General features: G+C 38.1%; 1 protein-coding gene across 3 annotated transcripts in view; it reads right to left on the bottom strand.

Moving 5' to 3' along the window:
* Window positions 1-6,061: 6,061 nt before the first annotated feature.
* The window catches only part of SREK1 (splicing regulatory glutamic acid and lysine rich protein 1), a 47,045-nt gene continuing 32,312 nt past the window's right edge, over window positions 6,062-20,794 (bottom strand). For 2 of the 3 annotated variants that reach the window (XM_045022281.1, XM_045022283.1), the window contains 5 exons: window positions 19,495-19,614; window positions 14,732-15,328; window positions 11,395-11,490; window positions 9,377-9,518; window positions 6,062-8,270 (listed from right to left, as the gene is read on the bottom strand). In XM_045022281.1, coding sequence (XP_044878216.1) covers window positions 8,118-8,270; window positions 9,377-9,518; window positions 11,395-11,490; window positions 14,732-15,328; window positions 19,495-19,614 — 1,108 coding nt within the window. In that variant the 3' untranslated portion in view covers window positions 6,062-8,117. Of the gene's footprint in view, window positions 8,271-8,954; window positions 9,031-9,376; window positions 9,519-11,394; window positions 11,491-14,731; window positions 15,329-19,494; window positions 19,615-20,794 lie in introns of all 3 variants that reach the window. The other variant, XM_045022282.1, reaches the window with a different exon arrangement.

The following is a 20,794-nucleotide window of genomic DNA, read 5'->3' as shown; positions in this document are numbered from 1 at the left end:
CACAACATATCTTCAGGAGTGGGGTCACTTTCTGATCATAAGAGCCTCAAGGCTGAGGTGAAATGAAATTTGGCTACAAGGAATAGTAGTCTAATACATATCAAGCCCTTAGGCTTTTAGTATGGTTAACCAAAAAGAAGGGATACTCCATCTTCCTTGACACCCTAACAGACCAGTTAAAAAAAAACAACAACAACCTTCCCAAGACAAACTTAATCAATGGGATCTAGCCTGAGCAGCTTAACACTAACAACAAAAGTGGCTCTGGACTTCACATCTGTTCCTGCTCACACAAAGCACATCTTACCACCTCTCTTCTCAATGTTATTCCTTGTGATGAGTTCTAGTGATATACAAGGCAGCTAATTAAATCTCAGACCTCGCAGTTCAGCTGGATGTATTTTAACAGCATGGTTTATGGAAATGCTTATTGCTGAACTGCTTTAGCTGTGGGAGTATGATGCTCCATAGCTAAACACAACTAGGAAAAAAAAATACTAACATAGCAGGAAGGCAAGTTTCCTGGATTTTATAAGAACAAAAAACTTTTAAAGGAATCTTGGTAAAATAATGAATGTTCCCCTTTAAAAATCTATGAAAAATTACTAGTCTAGACAGCTAGCGCACTAAAATAGAAGTGTAATGAAAAGTATAAGATTAAACACTTCAGTGGGCATGTTCTACATGAAATACTAGATTGAATCTGAATTTCTGACCATGAGGCTGTTAAAAACAGTAGAAAAGTGCAAGTATCAAGGAGTCTGGATCAACCCTTAAAAATATTGATCCATTTGATTTAAACCTACAATCTTTTCTTCCAGACTCTCTCAAAAAATGAAATACTTCTATCATTTATACTTGACTACAGTTTTATAAACTCAATGTTAAATACAAGAAGCACATCTTATTTTTAAAACACTCCCTGTCCACTTGCCATTCCCCTACTTGAATATAAAGATTTATTTGTACTGGATTTAAAAATAAATTAACCTTATTTAATGAAACCATACGGCACATTGTTCAAACAAGCAGGACATGATCTGGGCCCCATGCTGAGGCATCACTTTATTTCTCACATGAACAAGATTTTTTCTCCCTTCACCGGACAGCAATGAGATAAGATAATTGGAGATATACCAATCTCCTAGAACTGGAATGGACCTTGAAAGGTCATCAAGTCCAGCCCCCTGCCTTCACTAGCAGGACCAATTTTTGCCCCAGATCCCTAAGTGGCCCCCTCCAGGATTGAACTCACAACCCTGGGTTTAGCAGGCCAATGCTCAAACCACTGAGCTATTCCTCCTCCCAGTCTCCTCACAAGGAAGCAAAAGCACCCAGAGTAGAAAACAGCAGTCAGCTGGAACGGGAAGAGTTGGAGTCAAACCAGCCAGAAAATGTACCATAAATAGGGCAACTTTCAAAACCAATATGGCAAGATTCTTATTGACACAGGGCAGGATTTTCAAGAGTGCTTAAGTGACACAGGAAAACAAATTGGATTTGTGCTCTGAAGCCACCCAGAGCCAGATTTCCAAAGCTATTTAGCCCCTGGAAGATGCAGATAGGTGCCTGATGGGATTTACAAAGTGCCTACACAAGTGAAGTGCCTAACTCTTATAGACTCTTGATACTTTTGAAAAATCACACTCTCAATGAATTGATATTATTTATTGTTAGCACTAAAGAACTTGGGTGAAATACTGACCCTATTTAAGTAAATGGGAGTACTGCCATTGACTTTAATGGAACCAAGTTTTCACCTCTTTTGTTTAAAAGGAAAAGCATCCTTGGTGGAACTATTAGAGACAAGTAACCTCCCAACCAGCCTCTCGGGATCGCTTAGCACTCTGAGGCCTTGTCTACACTAGAGAATGTTGGTGGGTTAAACACTGTTTAAGCCTCCCACCCCCATTCCTGTAATACACTCTCCGGTTCTAGCCCTCAAGTTCAGTTACCAGCCATTCAATTCTCTGGTGTAGATGCAGCCTGAAGGCACAAAAAGGAGCGCTTCAGAGAGCTGAGCAATCTGCCATGCTAGCCAGCCAGCACGAAGGTAACATTTTTTTCACTAAAATCAGACTGGGTTAGGCGAGAGAGTTTCCAAGACACACATAAATAAAAAAAACCTTAGGACTTATTTATTTACAAAAATAGCAACATAATAGTAGCAGCATTTGACATTTCTTTCCTGTACTATTTAATAATTGCTTTATTAACACACAAGTATACATAACCCACACAGAACAATTTTACTTCTTTATTATCAGAAACATCTAGTATTAGAAGGGAAATTATTAGTAACAATTTTTATTACAGTAGTGCCGAGTCCCCAGTCAGATCTGGGAGCTTTTTGTGCTAGATATTGTGCAAAAAGTAAAACATGGGCTCTGCACCTTAGAGATCTAGAGAAGAGGCAAAGGATCCACTAATGATTAATGAAATGAACTGTGCATAACTACCAACCTGTCTCCAGTGCTCCACTACCAGGTGTTTTGTTTAAATAATGGAGTTATGAATCTGTTAACTGGCAATTTTTCAGCAGTTCATGAAAAATAGTTGCTTGGATCACAGAATTGATGTAGATGTATGAACCTTTTACCTTAACTCAGCAGTTCAAAGCCAAATTCATTAGTCACTGACTGAAAGCCCGATGACCTGAGAGTTATGAATTAGTTGTCCCAAATCTAGTTTGTAGTGGACAGTTCTCCATATCCTGAAAACCACTCTCAATTGGCACCATTGAGCTGGAAGTCTCATTAGTGACTCTAAGGGCTGAATGGATGGTAAGACTAAGCTATGATCTTACTGCTGCCAATGGCAGTCTTTTCAGGTCAGGTGTGAGGCACATCAACCAATCCGTGTGACAAAGATTGTACTACTACTGCCAGGGTGATACTTATTTTGTGATCAAAAGACTTTAGTATCCATGTCTGTCAAAACATGGCACTAAACTGACTCTTTAAAACAATATACAATCAAAACAGGCCAAATATTCTCAAATAATCACAGGATAAAGATTTCTAATGCAGAAAACAAGCAAACAGCTACAGTCTATTTTTACAAGGCACTATCATCCTGCAGTAGGCCCAATAGTCACAAAATAGTCAAACTTTATTGGGACAAAGCTCTTTTTCACCTCTTAGATTGTAGAATTGATCATTTCAAAACAGTCCGTGAGAAATAGTTGATAACATTTCTGAATTGTAGAATACCATTACAAATACAACTGATAAAGTATAAAGGGGTAAAATGGTTTCCCTCTCAGACCACGCCAGTGCCTTACTGGGTCGTGCTTTATATCGAATGTAAAAGATGCACTGGGGGAAAAGGCAGCCGACACATCTCAAGACCAGCTTATTCAATTGTTGAATATGGAATGCAGTAAAGGAAAAAAAACATACACTGACGTGCTCAGATATCCTGCAGATGAGAGCCATCTAAGTATGATAGATAGATGCCTAGAGCAGCACGAGCTATGCAGAAAACGTGATGACAAGCCTCCTTGTTGTTGGATTTGAAATAGGATATAAATTCTATATCCTTAATATCTAGTGTAGACCAGGCCTTAGTCTTACAGTCAACTTATCTTCAGATGGCGAAGATAAGTTGGATTTGAAAATAGGATATAAATTCTGTATGCAAAGGAGCTCTTGATAAGTTTGGAATGAAAGGTTTCTGGCTGAGGGGATGCTTATCTCACACAAAACTACATTTAAATAATGCTTACTTTTCATTTTCAATATATAATAAACAGATGGAGGTTGACTCAGCTTTTTTCACATTATTTTACACAATAATCGAATAATCGCCATCTGAAGATAAGTTGACTGTAAGACTAAGGCCTGGTCTACACTAGATATTAAGTTGGCATAACTAAATTGCTCGGGGGTGTGAAAAACCATACCGCTGAATGGCATAGGTAAGCTGACCTAAGTCTATGGAAGAATTCTTCCATCAACCTAGCTACTGCCTCTCAGGGAGGTGGATTACCTCTGCCGATGGGAGAATTCCTCCCATCAGTGTAAGTAGTTTTTACACTGAAGCATTACAGCAGCGCAGCTTCAGTGGCGCACCTTTGCTACTGAAGAGTTAAGTGTAGGCAAGCCTTTAATGTAAAACGAACGATATACGTTTATCAATTTCACCTATCCAGTCTCCATATTTTGGGAGGAACACTACATCTTTCTCCAATAAGCACCTGCTGATTTTAATGGGAGTTTTACCAGAGTGAATTTTGGAGGATCAGACCCACTAGGTCCAATTCATCACTGTTACTTTTGTGTCACTCCCATTTTAACCTGGTTGAAAATGCAATGAAATCAATAGTCACATTAAAATAAAGCTGGAGGAGCAACATGTGGTGAATCAGGTCCATCATATCCCCCGACTTGCTTGTAATAGTGCAGCTATTTTAAAATGGTTCATAGTTTATACTGCTGAAATCCAATTTTCAGGCTAACAGCTACAAGAGACACCTACAATTTCATCATCTTTTTTAAAGAAAGTCTAGCAAAATAAGAATGGGTTAGCTATAATCCTATTTCATTATAAGATGAACAAACAAAAACAAACCAGATATTTCAGGTCTAAAACCCAAGTAGAAGATAGCTTCTCCAAGAGGCAAGAACTACCTGCTTTTAATTATTATTTAGATGAATGGAAAAAATGAAGCCATTCTGAAGAGAACAACATATATGTGAGCAATTTTTTTTTAACCAACCAAAATTGCGGTGGCTTATTATTTTCTGCTTAGGTAAAAAGTACTGAAATTCAAACCTTTACGTTCTACAATGGATAAACACAACACATTTTTGCACAAAGGATGAAAATTTGAATTTATGAGTTCTTCCCTGAAAAGCGACTATAACCATGGAATTGTGGGATTTAGGATTTTCTTTCCCCTTCCCCAATAAAGGTTTTGCAGGGAAAATTATTTCCTTCGTAACAGCTGTGTAACCCTATTTACCTCAATTGATTTACACAGAGTTAAATGTGTAGCCTTTTAATTGGAACTTCAAAAAAACCCCAAAACCTTGAAACAGAATCCAGCTCACTTTTTCTTAGCTATGTCACCACTACAAGAATAAGCTGCAAAAATGTTAGTCACTACTGTTCGCAGATTATTCTGAACAAACATTCAGATTTGTTGGATAAAAAGATACCATTTTTACAGTCTCTTTTCAGAGTGGAAAAAGCCCAAAAGTTAAACTATGATTTGCCAACACTTTCAGCTATGGCCAATGTTGATTCAGATTAAACCGTATTTAAAATATTTATCTAACCATTATTAAATATGTGGTTCTTGAAAATATATACTTCACTCACTTTCAGCTAGTTTACCTAGACTGACGATAAAAAATGCAATGTTACATGGCAGTGCAGCATGCCACCCTGCTATGAAGGAGACACTGGTCATCTAGTAAAGGCTATGCATGTTGAATAGTTGATGCACACGATCCTTGGAGAGCAGGGCATGAACTGTATTACTAAGCAGCAGCCTTATAAATACAATCTACGTACTGCAGAGGCACTGTTCTTGGATGAGGCTAATTCTCTGGTGGTGGGCTTTTGGGGAAGGGAAAATGGAGTAATAAAATATGCTTTCTAGGAAAAATCCTGCAGTACAAGAGAATACGCTGAATTATGGAACACATACTCCAACTAGCTACTAAAACTGCTAGTCTGCTGTTGCAAATTTTCAATTTTTCATAGATATTGTTCTTAGACAACCATAGGCAATCTTTTATGAATTTCTGACATATTATAGAGCTGTGCAATTTCAGAATACTAGAAAGAAAAACAACCAATAGGAATCAAAATAAATGTTGACATCTGAAACATGAAGCCATGTGTGAAAACCATTTGACTTCTCACAAGAGATAGTATAAAAGCTAATTTTCTAAATGCTATGTATATTACTGGCATGCACTTTCCAAATCAAAGCAAGCCCCTGAGAAAAAGTAGATGAATAATCAACTAAGAATGTTCCTTTCATATATATATATAAAATTTTATTTATTTATTTGAAAGGAACATATATATATAAACAAAAACTTCCCTCTAAAATACTTAATTTTATTAGTGAAATGGTACCAAAGATAACAAGTATACAAACAAATCTTTGCGCTATGCTACTTACACATAAATAAGACAGCTGTTGTTGCAAGACCTGATCCTTCACAGTCTTTCTATAAGCATAGAGATTTGTCATTCTTTTATTGGAATAAGCTGTTCATCAGCCAACTGCATGTGGCTTAAACATCACAAAAATGACCATCTATACTTTACACGGTAAAGCATTTTCTATAGTTTTAATGGTACACAGTGGCAATATACTTCAAATCCTAACAAAAATAAAGAGTGATTAAGCAGCTGCACAAACTGGGTTTCATTACCTTATAAAGTGGGCAACTTTTCATTCCCCATAAAACACTTAGGCTTCTATAAGTATTAACTTTAAAAGGAAAATCAATTTGAAAGTAACTAACTAATATGCTACTTAGCTTTTAAAATTGATAGAAATAACTCTTCCCATGAGGTAAGGCAATTAAGTCTTTTGATTGTATTACACTGTATTAAAAATAAGTCTACTTGATTTTAGTATTAAACAAGTTTTAAAGGTCTAACTTTTAAGAAATCTTACAATGATGAGATTACTTCAGAGCACAAGTCACACTTTTACTTGACAAAATATTTGCAGTGTGTCATTCTCTCAAGCTACATGCTTTCTCTCCAAAGAATGGATCCAAGAAGGACATAGAATCTCTACCATATAACTCTAATGTAAATTCAACTACTATTCTTTTCAAACAAACTTTGCACACAATTCCTTTCACATCACACAACCAACATTAGAGAAGATGATTGAGAGGTAATGATTAAGGCCATCCAATGTACAGAAAAAGTTTAAAGAGCTCCCTTTGATTTTGGTGAAATCAGAGCATGCTCTGTATTCAGTTACCATACTTCATAGTACGATGGTCCCCAAACTGCACTTTTGCATTCATTTATAAATCTCTTCTTAAAAATGGAGCTTCAATCTTGTACCAAGTGAACCCAGCACAGCTTTTCTGACAAATCACTCACATTCTTGTCTACTGGTATGGTGTTGGTAGAACAGCCATCGAGATTATGTAAGATGTAATTCAAAATTAATAGCATATATAAAGTTCCAGAAAATATACCACATTTTAAGAAGGCACTAAAGCTTTAGCTTGTGCTCCCATATACTATTTTGAAAACAGGGGTATTGATTTTCATGACACCTGTACCATATGCAGCTGAACAGACCCACTGCAACATGGCTCAAAACAAAACCAGAAGATCTGAAACCACTATACAGATGTGCTCACTTTTGAGGGTAGGGGAGGGGGAAGAAACCCAGTAAGCTGAACTATTATCTACAATATGGTGGTTGTTTCTTCTATAAATAGAACAGTAGCATGCCTTGTTCAACTACTATTAAAAGAAATATTCATTTTAGGGATAGTAATAAGAAAATGACTTTAAATAAGAAAAAATGAATCCAAGCAGTGAGCAAATGAAAACTTAATAGTCAGTGTGCGTTTAACGCAATAACGGCAAAACTATGTACTAAAGTAAAAACCCTTTTTTCCATAGCTGTCATTTACAAGGGAAAGTGTGTATTTTTGCACCATTTCCAAGCACATTATCAAAACAGTACACATGGAAATTAAAAAAAAAAAAACACAAGGAAAAACAATACAAAATTCATTAACTAGCAATATTTTTAACAACTTCCAATGCATACCTTCAGCTTATACAGGTCTACATCTTTCAACTTCCACTTATTTGAAACAGTTCTTGGCAAAAGTTAACATAAATCATTTTACAAATAAGTACAGCCATCATGGAAATGCATGGATTCTCACAGATGAATAGTTCTGATGGCATTTGCCTTTATCATGGCATATATTACTGGTCCATGGTCTTTCTTGCTTTCCAGCAAGAAGACAACAAAGCTATCACAAGGATTGGAAGAGCTATTAGTACATATCAACCTGCTCAGTAGATTGTTTTGATGTTTTCTTCCTCTTTCAGGGAAATAAAAAGCTTTGGATTCACCCCACAGTTGAGTCAGAGGTCCATTCATTACTTTATACCTCTTCCATTTTAACTGAGAGGTTTTCTTCATTTGGTTGACAGTTCCCATTCTGTTGTAGTTTGACTTCATCTGTCCTTTGTGTATCTTTGTTGTCTCCTGCCTTGTTAATTTCTGAATTTGGATCCTCTTTAGTGTGATCTTTGTCCTACCAAGAATGTTAAAAAGTTATATTTTTATAACAACAATATTCCTTATTATGCCAAGATTTCCAGAAGTAACTGGTGATTTTGGATGTTTACATTTCTGGATACCCAACGTGAGACAGCTTAAAGAGGCCCAGTTTTAAGAGCGTGGGCGCTCAACAGCCTCTGAAAATCTGTCCCATTTAAGGGTGTCTGAAGTTGGGCACCCAAAAAACACCAATCGCTTCTGGAAATATTTGCCTTAAAGAATTATATTTTGCTATATACAATTATTCAAAAGTGAAATAAAACAGAACAACAGTACTAGGGAGATATCACTAACAACTTCATAGTTAAGACTTTGCGGAGTTTCCATTTAAACCAGGACTAGATCTCTCAATTTCTAGTCTTAATGGTTAAATATTTTACCAAAATTTCTGTTCAGACGTCCACTACATTTTTGTGATAGCTCTTGGATAAAATAATTATTGAAGTCTGTAGAGGAAGCAATTAAAAATCAGCCACTTTTTAAATTGGATACTTGCAGTCTCACTTTTTCACTTCTATAGTTAAATAGCCACAATTACAACTCTCTCAAGGAGAGGCTACTTTTGAAATGTTAAAATCAGAAGATCACAAGGTAATCAGTCTGAACACTTGATTTTTGCTAATAATATCCGTATACTTCTGTTCCCTGACCCACTTACTGAGCCTGCTCCTCCAGCTTTGCTCCTTGTAGAGTTCTCTAGCCAGCCTTTGACCCTGGGGAACCAGGAGGCAGCACTGTGGAAGGGAAGTACAAGGTAGACACATAGTTCTGCAACTGAGCTGCCTTTTTTGGATGGCTACAGGCAGCCAACCCACTCCACGTTTCTTTATTCCATCCCACTCATTTCTCCCTACCTACCCACTCAAGCACCTGAAGAGCTGGGAAGGTTCAAGTAGGGAGACCTAATCTAATGGATCTGCCAAAGTCACTTTCTTTTGGAGCACTTGTCTCTTGCTGGTAGGAACTATACTTAAGTGTCCAAATTAGCAAAGAATGAAGACAGAAAGGACAGATTTTGCCAAGAATCAAACTCTACTAATTAGTCACTTTCCTGTTCATCACTTGCTCACAAGTGCTTACCTTCAGTGTAGTAGTGGTTTTGTCAGACTTCTCCTTCCCATCTTTTTCTTTGCTACTTTTTTTCTTGGATGTGGATTGCTCTCTCTCTTTTCTTTCATTATTTGAATCTCTTTCTTTCTCTCTCTTTTTGTCCTTCTTATTTCTGCTTAAGAAAGTTTTTAGACATTCAGTAATCGAGTAAATGAATTGAATACTAAGAAAGCTGTAATTCTTAGAATCAACCCTTCATTTTCAGTACTGAACTGTAACACTAATGTGTATGTAAGAGACTGTGTAATTCCGCAGCTTATTTTTAAAAGTATATTTTCTGAATCATCCGGGTAGCAGACTTCTAAGAGACGCTGAGGATGTACAGGTGGCGGAATTTACTGAAAGGACAAATCTCTTCATGCCAAATAATAGTGATCAGAAGTATTTCTAACTTAATACAAATATGACTAAAAAAATCCAAAGTCCATATGTACTGTCTGTGCAAACACGCAAAACTTATTAAGTACAGTAACTCCTCGCTTAACGTTGTAGTTATATTCCTGAAAAATGCTACTTTAAGTGAAACGATGTTAAGCGAATCCAATTTCCCCATGAGAATTAATGTAAATCGGGGTGGAAGGGGGGGGGTTAGATTCCAGGGAATTTTTTTTCCACCAGACAAAAGACTATACACACACACACACACATACACAGTATAAAAGTTTTAAACAAACAATTTAATACTGTACACAGCAATGATGATTGTGAAGCTTGGTTGAGATGATGGAGTCAAGAGGGTGGAATGCCTTACTGCTAAATGATGAACTAGCACTTGGCTGAGCCCTCAAGGGTTAACACAATTGATAGCCTGCTGACCAGATGTGGCACAGAGAACTTAGGGGAGCTGATAGTGGGGCTGCCAGTCCACCCTGGTTCCAAGCCCCCACCAGGTAGGTCCAATGGCAGCCACCTGCTTTGTCTACTGCTTGCAGGAAGAGCAGCCAAACAATGTTATAAGGGAGAACTGTACAACTTTAAACGAGCATGTTCTCTAATTTATCAGCAATGAAACAACGTTAACTGGGATGTTAAGTGAGAAGTTATTGTGCTGTATTGTATACTTATATCCATTAAAAAAAGAAAAGAAAAGGAAAAAAAAAAGGTAATTTATCTTACACTCCCAAGTCACTCGCATTGATCTGGAAATAACTGCTCACACATATAAGGTTTTTCATCATTTGCTCTTTTGTTTAATAGCTATCAGATTTTGGGAAAGTAAATTCACAATCTTTTTCTTATGAACAACTGACTGAAGCAGTTCAATGGTTTGCAGATAGCAACTGGAGTTTGATTCCTTTAATCTCCAATTAGATCTAGAATTACTATCAAAACATTAAATTGCAACCCAGACCCGCATCTGTGAGACTTTCCAAAACAATGGGTAAAAGAGAGATGAGATTAAATATTTGTAAAAATGCAAAACACTGTCTATTTTCTTACTCAAAAGAGCTGAAGAGTTTAATTTTCAAAAATATACAAAGAGGGGAGCAAACTGACAAAGGACAGCAGTACAGAGCAATAAGGATCTTTGATTGGTTTGTAGGTAGAGAATGTAAAGCGCTTCAAAATAATAAATCAATTCAAGATTGAACTGAGACTTGAATCACTTTGACCAAATGAAATTATCTGCAGTGACAGAAGTGTAATAAACGAGACTTAGGCAGGGGTGATAAACTGATGAGAACAGTGTTTCCAAACAAGTTTTTTCCATATTCCCAGATTCACCATCTAAGATTCTGTTTTGGACAAAGAGGGCTGATCTTGTCATTGTCATTTACATACAAGACTGGTAGAAAGCTTCTTACATATACTGAAAAACAAAACAAAAACAAAACAAAAAAAACCTGCCCAGAAGAATCCAAATCTCCTCAACAATTTTTTTGCAGGATATTGATACTGATACTGGGAAGCTGATGAAATTTCAGTATGGGAGAAAGATTTTCCTTTTAGCTGCCCATTTTAAATTCCTATATGTATATAAATCCCACCTCCTTGGTGATGGAGACCGAGAGGACTTTCTCTTTGATGTTTTGGATGTTTTTGGAGACTTGGAAGGACTTCTACTCTTCCTCTTACGCCTTTCTCTGTAAGACCAAGAAGTTCAAAATTAGGTGATGAAGATGCACAATAAATAAGACAATGGCATATGAAAACAGATGGTTCTTAACATTATTCTTTGGCATGACAACTGGTTGACACTGTTAATGTCCTGCAACATGCTGGCCACTACTAAGTGTATGCCTCACTGATTGCACATACATTACACAAGTCAAGAAATTTAAAGCTTTGTGTAAGTGAGAGTTTTGTGGCAAGAGGAATGGCAGAGGGAAGTAGCAGAGGGAGATTATGCTTCTTCAGATTTCTGCTTATCACATTTTGTAATGGAATAAATTTACCTTCTCAGCCCAAACACCTCTATCAGGTGATAATAGGAACCTGATAAGAGTTAAATTTATTATTACCTATTGTCATTACAGTAAAGCCCAGGATGAGGACCTCATTGTACTAGAAGCTATTGACCTCGGCAGGGCCAGGGTCACCCATGGTCCCTCCTCTGAAGAGTTTGCAATATAAGAAATGTTCCTCCTTCAACATAAGAGCTAAGAATTATCATAATTAAACATGAATTCTTAAATTATCAGCTGAGTTGATGAGTAATGAAAGATAAACTATTACTAGAACACATTACAAATACATACATTTTAAAGGGGAAATGAAAGAAAGCTTTTAAACTGTCTTGTCTTGAGTTTGGAGATCTAAATTTCCTCTATAGCAGCTAATGAAGCCACTAACATTTACCTTGTGTGGAGCTGCATGCCTTACAGTGATCTGAAGCTCAATTGTAAAATATGATGATTCCTGTGGCCCTGATCAAAGAAAGCACTTAGGTATATGCACAAATTTTAAGCGTGTGAGTAGTCCTGCTTTAATAGACTAATGTATTTAAACTTGAGCATGAGCTGAAATGCTTTGTGGGATCAGAGCCAGAGGAGCCAGTTCCCCACAGTATCAGTCCCAGAGGTGTTTGTTGTAAATCATAACAGGGCACATTTTAATATGGATTAAAACATTTCTATTATTATTATTACTTCTCAAAGGATGACATGCTATCATTAACAAACAATGCTGTGTAAAAAAAACCTAGGACACAATAGTTGTATGGGAAGGTTGAAGCCCAACAAAATCCAACAAACACAGGAAATTCAGATTAAGTCAGATTCTTAACATTTTATTTAAATAGGAGTTTAGTAGGGTTTTTTACTAGTTACCCAAGATTTCTATTTTAGGATCTAAACCCAGGTGTTGCTGAGTTCTCATAACTCCCTCTGACTGCAAGTACAATAAACCGGACACAAAACAAAAATAAATTAACTAGATCTAAAGATAGTTTTATATTAAACTAGAGTAGAAGTTATATCAAAATGGATGCCCCCTTCCAGTTTGCATTTTTCAGAACAGAAAATTGTGTCATGGTTTATTTCAGAAATTTGACCAAGCAGGACAAAAAGAGTTCAGGAGAGCTGGGAGTTTCTCAAAGAGACAATATTAAAAGCACAACAGAAAACTATCCTTATACAAAGGAAAGATTGAAAGAATAGTAAGACGCCAATATAGCTCCATCAGGTGCTCTTTAATGACCTGAAAATCAAAAAGGAAGCCTACAAAAAGAGGAAACAAGGACAAATTGCTAAGAAAGAGTACAAAAGAATACCACAAGACTGTAGGACAAAAATCAATAAGGCTAAGACTTTGTCTACACTGCCAATTGAACGACAAAACTTTTGACATTCACAGGTGCTTAAAAAAGCCTCCAAAAGACAAAAGTTTTGCCGGCGGCAAGTGGCATTGTCTCATTGTCAGCAGGTGAGAAGGGTGTGGGGGGGAGGGGGCCTCTGGCTTGGGATGCAGGCTCTGGGTGGGGCTGGGGATGAGAAGTTTGGGGTGCAGGAGAGTGCTCCAGGCTGGGACTGAGGGGTTCGGAGGGTGGGAGGAGGATTGGGGCTGGGGCAGGGGTGCAGGCTCTGGGGTGGGGCTGAGGATGAGGGGTTTGGGGTGCAGGAGAATAGAGAAGTATGGGGAAGGCTCTGAGATTTGCCTCAAACCAGCAGCATCCTCAGCATCACCAGAACCTTTCAAGTACTGAGAAAGAGGAGGATGCGCTTTGGGGTTTGTTTTTTTTGCACAAAGAAATATCTGAATACTGATGGCCTCTTTCAGTGTGTCCAATTTACAGAATTCAGAAGAAGAGTGACATTTCTTTCCCTTTTTGACTCTTCTTAGTCCCTGAACTGGCTGGTCTCTTTTTGCACTTTGGAATCCATATTCAACTTGGCCTTCCATCAAAAAAAGAAGGGCCTGTTCCTGACATGGATGGAGAGTCCTTCTGAGCCAGGCTATCAGAAATTACCAGAAATTGGACTATCAATCCCTCTGAGCTCTTCAGGTGAAAGTGGCACTATAGAGAACCTCCCAGATAGGCAAGTTTCACTAAAGTATAGGAGGCATTGTGTCAGTGAGTCTGCCATGTACATCTTGGCTTTACGCAAAGGGCACCATTGAAGCCAGATGTATCGGTCCTCAGTTCCAAAGGAAGATCCCCTTGGCACAAATACAAAAATAAAACAAACAACAGGATTAAACTGCACAATGCAAATTCACACTAACTTTACTAAACTACAATAAAAGCTAAGTAGAACAAGATAAATAGGTAATATTCCTCTGCTCTCTCTTGGCTGTTTTTAGCATGCAGGGAACAATGCAACGAGGCTCTAGTGGCTAGAAGTAACTGAGGAACCATATAACCTGGAGCCCAAATGGTTGGTGGGACAAGGGAGCATGCACACTGCCTCACAGACAAAGCTTTCTAAAATAATCCAGTGTACAATATAGGTGCATCCCAAGAGCAGGCAACCACCTCAAAAAAGAGCTAACTATCACGCTGAGAGAGGATGCTGCACAATTATCTGAAGGACCAGAGTTGGAGGTTAAATCTGAAACCAACTTTTGTCAGTCCTGTTCTATGTTAATCTCTTATGTGACATAAAAAAACCAAACTTCCTGCTGATTATTTATGTCATAAAGCTAAATGCAATAAATGTTGCTTTCCCTGGAGTTGAAATAAAACATGTAATAATTTCTGAACAGAAACAAAGCTTCAAGGTTTCCTCCCCAGAATCAATTTAGAGAGAATATCACAGAAAATTAAATTCTACCTTATTAATAAGTGACATTGCAATACTGATGCATAGTATTCAAGTTTTGTGTTATCTCATTGTACTGACAGGTTAAGAAATAGCATAGCAAAATTATCAAACAGAATCAAACCTGCTAGAACTACGAGATCTTCTTAGAGAACTGTAGCTTCTGGGCGGTGTTCTGGATCTCTTCTCTCTCTTCTTTTTATCATCGCTCTCTTTGGACCTCTCTTTTTCTCTTTCCCGTTCCTTCTCTTTGTCCCCTTCCTTGTCTTTGTCCTTCTCCTTGTCACCCTCCTTCTTCTCTCTGTCTTTCTCCTTAACCTTCTCCCTTTCCCCCTCTTTCTCCTGATCCTTTTCCTTGTCCCTGTCCCCCCCTTTCTCCAGGTCCGTTTCCTTCTTGTCCCGGACTACCTCCTTCTCCTTGTCCCTGTCCTTCTCCCTATCCTTCTCTTTGTCCCTGTCCTTCTCCCTATCCTTGACCCTCTCCCGGTCTTTGTTCCTCTCCTTTTCTTTGTCTCTGTCCCTCTCTCGGTCCTTGTCCCTGACTTTTTCTTTATCTCTGTCCCTATCCTTGTCCCTGTTTCTCTCTTTGTCTCTGTCCCGCTCCCTCTCTTTTTCTTTATCTCTGTCTCTCTCCTTCTCCCGGTCTCGGTCCTTGTCCTTCTCTTTGACCTTTTCTTTTTCCTTGACCTTTTCTTTGTTTTCTTTGTCTTTTTTCTTGTCCCTATGAAAAAGAAACATTAATTCATCATTGAAATGACCCTAATAAAAAGCTGAATTCACTCCTTTACCCTACTAATATGCTCAACAAAACTCATAATTCTCACCTTCAAAAATAATCACAACTATGCAAAATGTAAATATCCCACCCACCTCATTCCTAACAATCTAGCTTTTTTCCCCCCTTGCAGCAGCTGAAGGCAGAGGTATAAAAAAAGAAAGAAAAAAGCAATTAATCTTTAGACTGATGACATTATAGTATAGGAACAGACTATGAGTAAGTGCAGTATGGACATTTGTAGGAACCTGATTGCTGAAGTAGACTTTCCAGCATTTTGTAGGAAATCAGATTTTTTTAATTTGGCTTTTAAATATTTCTTCTCATAACAATGAGGAGTCCAGTGGCACCTTAAAGACTAACAGATTTATTTCGGCATAAGCCATGCATCTGAAGAAGTGGGGTTTTTTACCCAGGAAAGCTTATGCCCAAATAAATCTGCAAGTCTTTAAGGTGCCACCGGACTCCTCGTTGTTTTTGTGGATACAGACTAACATGTCTACCCCTCTGATACTTCTCGTAACAGGGAATCCATCACCCTAAAATGGACTATAGGACAGTGTTTCCATTTGTGGTTAGGTCCAGTAAAGAATAGAGACAACTGTACATTATTTTTATTGAGTCTGCAAAAAAGGAACCCTACACAAATAAAGTACAATGATTTGGAGGTATATATGTGCATATTTATTTTTTCCCCTCAAGTTAATTAAGTATTTTAGGAAAAATTGTAAGAGCTACCAGCAGCAAGAGTTGGCGGCTACACTCGAGGCCACCAAAAATTTTGTTGCGAGAACCCCTGCTACAGGATAACCACATCCTCCGGAACTCACAAAAGAAGCTCAAATTGTAAGTTTTAGTCTTAAACTGCTCCACCACACAAGCATGAACTGTGCCACAAATCCAGGATAATTGTTATTGGACTTTAAACAAGGAAAGTTAACGTACATATTAACAAAGGAGGGAAAAATATACAGACCGATGGATTCCCTGTTATAAAAAGGCAAATTTACAGGCAAAGACAACATTAATGAATTGCCTCTATATGAGAATAAGACAGTCTGGATTAGGCTATTAGGAGTTGGCAAGCTGCCCAAAATGCAGAAAGGAAGGAAGAAAACAGAAGCATATGGCTCATGGAAGGATGGCAGACTGTAGAACCTGATGACTAAATGCTGTACCTGAGGAATATGGGATATCCACATTGCAATATTTTGTGAGAGAGTGGACAGATACAAAGTAATATGCAAAGCAGCACCCTGGGTAACAAACCATTTCAATATGCATGAGAAGTGGATACAGATTTTGTAGAATGGGCTCTTATAATAGATGGAAGGATTTTACCATCTTTTGTATAAGACATCTATTACTTGTAGCCACTAGAAGATGGTTTCTTTTGCAGCTGGAGATGGTTACTTTTTGAGCAATGAGGCCAGTTTTGCCAAAACGATTTTTTTCCTGAACGAGTTTGTTCTGTCCAACTAATATTTAATGGATTGACGGACATTTAACTTCCCCAGAATGAGACTAATTGGGACAGAACCAAGATAGAAAGAAAAGACAATGGGGAAGCACCCACTGGTTCCAAGGGCAGCTCTTTTAGTTCAACCAAAAAAATTCAGCTTCCAGCTGGCCACAGAAGCTTTGATTGGAGAATGAAATTTTGCTACTGCCTTGGTGAACCTGCAAACATGAAAGTCTGAACACAAATTCTCCTTTCCCAGCTGAGAGGGCTCATAATGCAGCCATACGGATATATAAGGGGCTGAGGTTCAGACCTTCACTTAATCTATCAAAGACGATGACTAATTTTGACAATTCTTGAATATGAGCCAAGGCTGGTGTTCAACACATCAATTTTTGAAGACAAGTTAGACACATTAGTAGGCCTGACACATACAATCCTTCCTGGATTGGAGGAATACATCCAGTATTTGCTTGGAGTACCCAAGCTTCCACAGATTCATCAAGTTCTACAAGAACACCTAGAACTTGTCGATGTCTTGACAACAAAATGATCTCTGAATCAGAAAGTCTCTGGTGAGGAGTAGTCATCTGAGAGCAGTGGTTGTTGAAGAGGCATCATAATCACTTTTCAGAAAATGTTCCAATTTTTTAGCCATTGAGCTTTTGGAAGCAATTGTCCCATCTTGCAGGTTTGGTTGGTTTTGTTTTGGTGGTTTTTGTTTATAGGTCAGATGAAATCCGAAGGATTCTCTTGGCTGTGGGGCTCATTTGGGATAATCCCTCCAAAAAGAGACCCAGTGAAAAGCTTATGTGATTGCATAAATATCTCAAATCAAATACACTGAAATTTCGGGATAAGAAAGAACTCCGTGAGGATAAATGCCAGAAGAGATCACAATAAGAGGAGCCAGTAATAGGTTTGCAAAGCCCAGAATAGCTAGACTGGTTGAGAAAGATTAAGCTGCTTTGGCCACCAGTTCAGGACTTACTCTAGGAGGCTCATAAGTGTAGCTAGGGCTCCCTTCAGACGAAGTCCATCCATGTCCCCACAATCCCTACCCTTCTCCACTAGACCATGTGTTTGGTCAAAGCTTTTTCCACATAGGCCTTCAGTGGCCAAAGGCTCTGGTGGGGACACCTTTTAAGAGGAGCCTGTGAAGACCACTGCTCCCACCAACGGGACATACCATCTAGAAAGGTTGATCAGGTCAGGAGCAGGGGAGCGCCAATACCCTGTGGCCAGAAGGGGCTAGTCATCAATGGATCAGGCCCAACCAATTCCACCATTGAGGCGTGTTGCTCTCTAACATGCTGGAGGAGGAGTGTGTGTCATGGGGAGAGAAGAGGCCAAAGTACCTACAAAAGCAAGTCTGAAGCCCCCCTAAGGTAGAGCAGCAGTTCTCAAACTTCATTGCATTGTGACCCCCCCTTCTGACAATAAAAATTACTACACAACCCCTGGAGGGGGGACCGAAGACTGAGCCCACCCAAGCCTTACCACCCCAGGTGGGGGGGGGGGGGGGGGAAGGGGCGCAAAGCTGAAGCCCAATGGTTTCTGCCCTGGGCAGGGGGGACCCATGTAATCTTAGCCCTCGGTAGTGGGCTTGGGCTTCAGATTGCTGGGGCCCAAGGCTAACACCAGCCTTGGCGACCCCATTAAAATGGGGTCTTGACCCACTTTAGGGTCCCAACCCACAGTTTGGGAACCCCTGAGATAGAGTATACAGAGATGCTTCTGCCAGATGGAGGCAGGACACTAGAGACCATTTTGGCGCCAAAACTTCTATCCAGTAAGCTGCACTAATGAGTACCTGTTGATGTGGATATTCAATAGTCCATCCCAGAGTGATGGACTGCCTGTGTATGAGAATTATGCTGTTGTTCAATAAGATGAAGAATTAGCTTGATGGAATCCTGTAGTTGGCCAAGCCAGATAGTCAAGGGGACTGAACATGAATAACTGGATTTGGATTAGGCTGGTAACAAGTACATATTTCATAACACAAAGATGTATAGTTTTATTTATAGGAGGGAAAACAACCACCCCGAAATAGCAGAGCTAACATGTATATATGATACGCACACACACACACACACACACACACTGTGTGTGTGTGTTTTGTGAATACTTGCTCATTTGCACCCAAATTCAACCCTAGTCTAAACCAGTAGTCTAAACAACTTTGGAGTTATAGTTTGTGCCCACTTACACCATGGGTGAATTTGTCATGTAGACTAAAATTTTCAAACTTGGTTGCCTAAGGTCTGGCATTTAACTAAAAACTATCTTTTTTTCAAATGATGCTGAACAACTGTAGTGACCACTGACTTCAGTGGAAGTTCAGGAAGCTCAGTACCTAAAGTTTAGGGACCCCAGTTTGAAAATTTTAAGCCATAGTATTTATTTTGCATAATTTTCTTTTTGGGAAAATAAACATTATTTCAAACACCATGGAAATCTCCACATTTCTACAGCCATGAAACTGGTATCACAAAGGTATAAAATAGAAATAATTTGAAAATTCAAGACAGAATAGCTTAGAGATGAACTTAGAGATTTCATTTTTTACCTGCAGTCTACATTTTTTAAGATTTTTCCAGAGCTATGAACTAGATAATAACACCAACTGTTAGCAGAGAAAGCTCACCGGGAACGAGAACGACTTCTTGACTTCCGCCTTTCCTTAGACTTGGAACGTTTTTTGGGAGGACTTTTGGATCTACGCCTATCCTTCTGGCTAGAGAGTGATCTATTGTGTGATCTACTCCTGCAGCAAACAACATCAGAGAATAAATACTACATTTAACCTTGAGACTTCAGAAAAGAAACAACTGAAAAAATAAAAAAACATGGAAATTAAATACATGGTATTTAATCTAATTATTATGCCTAGCCCACAGTGAATTTTTTCACAGTTCTCCAAATTTTAAATTTGATTAGGCTGTCCCATCTCTTTCAAAACAATATACCATTAAAAAAAAACCCTCTTAATTCTTTGCTATGACATTGCAGTAACACACAGAAATGTCAGGAAAAGCAGTTATGAATCATACAGCAATTAAACATCCTTGAATATACTGTCAAATATTAATGCATCATATTATCATCCTAATAAGTGTGTGAAGTTTAATACAAAATTAAATTTGCACTAATCAGTCCATGCTGCTGGCTTGCAAAATAGAAACTACGCCTGCTCAGTTAACGTATTTTTACCACAGAAGTAATTAAGTATAATTGTGCTATTTGAATTTTACTGTAAGGACAGTTTTATAATAAACAATTTAATTTTACAATATACTGCTGTTAAATCTATACCTTTGTATGTATACACAATACGGCTTAGTTACAATACTACAGGAACCAAGATTTTGGATCACCCTATTCCTGTATGTTTAAATTATTAAATGTAACCTTGTATTAATGTTTTCTCTTACATTTCTTCAATCATTCAACATGTGGACAGGCAATCTTAATTTTTGCATTTTCTACACCCAGAAAGAATCAACCTCCCATGTAACACAGGCCACAACATTTATCTAGCAATTCTTGCATCAGAGTTCCTAACTTCTGGTTCAGTTAGGGCATATCTTTTAGAAAAAATATCCAATCTTGATTTAAAACACATCAAGCAATCGAGAATCCACTATATCCTTAAGTAAGTAGTTCCAATTAAAGGTACCATGATCAATCACCTCTTAATCTTCTCTTGAATAAGCAAACTAGATTGAGCTTTGTAAGTCTCCCATATAATGCAGGTTTTCCAGACCTCAAACCATTTTTCTAGCTCTTTTCCAAAGCCTTTCCAATTTGTCAATTTTTTTTTTTTTTTTTTTTAAAGAGAGAGATCAGAACATAGTTTTCCAGTACTGGTCTCAGTCTGCATAGGTATAACCATAGGAAAAAAATGGGGTGGAGAAATACAATAGGAAGAATGTTATTCAACATAA

This window comes from Mauremys mutica, chromosome 6, assembly GCF_020497125.1.
Source record: "Mauremys mutica isolate MM-2020 ecotype Southern chromosome 6, ASM2049712v1, whole genome shotgun sequence".
In the NCBI taxonomy this organism is placed as follows: Eukaryota; Metazoa; Chordata; order Testudines; family Geoemydidae; genus Mauremys; species Mauremys mutica.
Note: the sequence above shows the minus strand (reverse complement) of the source record. Positions and strands in the feature narration are given on the sequence as shown.